The following is a 2876-nucleotide window of genomic DNA, read 5'->3' on the forward strand; positions in this document are numbered from 1 at the left end:
AAATGCCAGCTTTTCATTGTTCGAATTCCATAGAAATGAAAACCTGGCACACTAAAAGTGTACTAGCCTTGTGGATATACTACCTAGAACCCATCTCTGCATTGATATGATATAAAATCAAATATTTCAACTCTGTATATGGCTTGCATGCCAGCTGAAAGAACCCATATTTAGGACAACAGATTCGTCGGGGAAACGAGGCCGTTTCAGGGTTAGGGGGAGACATGAGGGAGGCTCCGACCCCCGCGGGTTCCTACCGCGCCCAAGGCCGTCTCCGAGCGTCTCCATTGCCGAAACGAACACCCAGCTAAGAGCCGAGCCCGGCAGCGCCAAGGCGCAGGAGTTTCAGCACCGAAGTGGAGGACCTGCGAGCAGCATCAAGGTAGCTCGAAACCTCCGCGCATCCCAGACCCCCTTCGCCCTACCGTTTTCCAAGGGAGACTGGAAGTGAAAAAGCCGGGGGAAGGGGTGGGGGAGCGGGAGGCGGGGGGGAAGGGAAGAAAGAAACGTACCCGGAAGTTCCTAAGCCTCTTCCGAGTGAATTTACAAAAGGTGAAACGCCTTTTTAACCTGAAAACTGCTGGGCAGTAGAAAAGCCCACGAGCGGCGGCCAATCTTTACGCAGCGCGGGCTTTTCGAAATCTGTCGGTCTCCGGGGGCGGAGGGAGGTGCTTCCGAACGCGGCTCTCCCGTCTCCAGGCTGAGAGGAGAAACTACACTGCCAGCCCTGCTCCCAAGAGCCGGAACGCCCTGAGCGCTGTTTAACTACCAACGGGGACTCCGGGCTCGCACCTATTCCTTGCGGATTACGGGACGGCATTTGCACCAACGCCAGCGGATTTTCTTGAAATGAGCTGTGCTGCGGTGCTGCCCAGCACCTGTGGAAAACAAGAACGCGGAAATTTATTACCGGGTGCACCTAAAAGTAAGCGAGAGCAACGGAAGAAAAAAGGTTAAAATTGTGCGCGTGCGCACACACCCCCCCCCCCCCGAGATGTAAAAAAGTTACAGCTCCTTTTGTGAAAACTTGGGTGGCTCTTAAAAGAGCCGTTGGGTTTATCTGCAAGGCAGACAGGATTTTTTCCGAACCATTTATTTTTTCTTGGGCGCTGCCTTCTTCACTTTCGCCGCTTTCGGCTTGGCCGCCTTTGGCTTTGCTGCCTTTGACTTCACCGCTTTTGCCTTAGCAGGGCTCTTCGCTGCTGCCGCCGCTTTTTTAGGCTTGGCAGCCTTTGTCACCTTTTTGGGGCTCTTGGCTGCTTTCTTAGCCACGCTAGCCGCCGGCTTCTTGGCTTTCTTGGGACTCTTCTTCGCTGTCACTGCCTTCTTGGGCTTCTTGGTGGCGCTAGCAGGTTTCTTAGCCGCCGGCTTCTTGGGCTTGGCTGCGGCTGTTTTTTTCTTGGGAGCCTTTTCCTTCACTTCTCCAGGCTTCTTACTAAGGCGGAAAGAGCCAGAGGCTCCAGTGCCCTTGGTCTGCACCAGAATGCCTTTGCTGACGAGGCTCTTGATTCCCAGTTTGATGCGGCTGTTACTTTTCTCCACATCGTAGCCGCCGGCAGCCAGCGCCTTCTTGAGCGCAGCAAGGGAGAGCCCCTTGCGCTCCTTGGAGGCGGACACGGCCTTGGTGATGAGCTCGGTGACGCTGGGCCCCGCGGGCTTGCGGGCTTTGGAGCCGCCTGCCGCTTTCTTCGGCTTCTTGGCAGCGGGAGCCTTAGCCGGAGCCGGGGCGGCGGCGGCGACATCGGGCGCAGCGACGGGAGCAGTCTCAGCCATGCTTCCTTGGGAGATCCGGGCGAACAATGGAGGCAGCGGCGCCGCTGCCCTTTTTATAGCAGCGCCGCGCGCGCTGATTGGTGCGCCGCGCGCTGCTCCACCGCCCGCCGCCGCACCCGTTGTGTTTTTTCCCGGTCCAAAAAGGACTTTTTCCTCACGAAATTTGCTGCCGATGCACCCCGTTTCTGCCCAAGAGGAGAGGAGGGAGTCTGTCCTACAAGCTAATGGAGTTTCCCATTGGAAGGAGCAGAAATGAGGGAAACGCGAACGCTGAAACTTAGCAGCGTGAAGCCGCAGAGACCTCGGCAGAGAGAAACCTTCTGTTTTTATTTTAAATTAAAATTATACCATGGGCTAAATGGGCACAACTGGCATGAAATCTTGTCCTTTAGAAGGTTCCCTACAGAGCAGGTCAAAACCAAGGTGGTTTGGACGGTTGGTCTCACAGTAAATTGATATTAAAGCCGAGGAAGTAACACAGTTTCGCCCCATGGTCCCAGGCGCGGACGCAGAGCTGACTCCCTCGGCTGAGCCGCTTCCCTCCGAAATCATCCCTCTCAGTGTCCCTTCAGCAATCCCGGTGTCTTAGCTAATGTCCTGTGGGGAAGCGTTTGTGCTTTAGCTGCATGTGTGAAAGTCGATGTTATTTTCCTTCTGCTTCGGTATTTCATTGGAACAAAGCTCCGACGTGCCCCTTTTGAAGACTGGTGTTCCTGTCATTGCACTTTCAATGTAATCTTAACGAAGTCGCATTTGTTTGTTAAATTCAGGAGTCAGGATGGTTGCAATTGCAGTATATCACTTTTTTACTTCGTTTGCAAGGCCATGTTGCTTTCTTTTAAATACCATTTAACAGTCTGTCTGCAATAGTATTGTGTTTCATACACTAGATATCCGGGCTACCATCAGCTCCTAAAAACGTGTAAACAAATATATTCAGGGCTAAAAGTAAATGTAAAAGGGCAAATGAAATGTAGGTAATAGAGTTCTCACTATCTGGGACAGTGAAAATAAAAAACCACAGTAACTTGAGCCTTTGTGAACTGTCATATTCTTTTCTAATTACCCGTGTTTAATTGAAAAATCTAAAGGGCTACAGTCAG

General features: G+C 52.5%; 1 protein-coding gene across 1 annotated transcript; it reads right to left on the minus strand.

Annotated features, from left to right (window-relative positions):
• Positions 1–1050: 1050 nt before the first annotated feature.
• LOC113965780 (histone H1.03) lies at positions 1051–1789 on the minus strand. Its single transcript, XM_027679620.1, has one exon. It carries the CDS (start codon positions 1771–1773, stop codon positions 1093–1095), a length of 681 nt encoding a protein of 226 aa, XP_027535421.1. The 5' UTR covers positions 1774–1789; the 3' UTR covers positions 1051–1092.
• Positions 1790–2876: the final 1087 nt, after the last annotated feature.

Source organism: Neopelma chrysocephalum, unplaced genomic scaffold (genome assembly GCF_003984885.1).
Source record: "Neopelma chrysocephalum unplaced genomic scaffold, ASM398488v2 Primary Assembly neopelma1_59, whole genome shotgun sequence".
Classification (NCBI taxonomy): Eukaryota; Metazoa; Chordata; class Aves; order Passeriformes; family Pipridae; genus Neopelma; species Neopelma chrysocephalum.

What these genes read in the sequence shown, in the direction of transcription:
- LOC113965780 (XM_027679620.1), bottom strand. Translation starts at nt 1,773, where the DNA reads ATGGCTGAGACTGCTCCCGTCGCTGCGCCCGATGTCGCCGCCGCCGCC.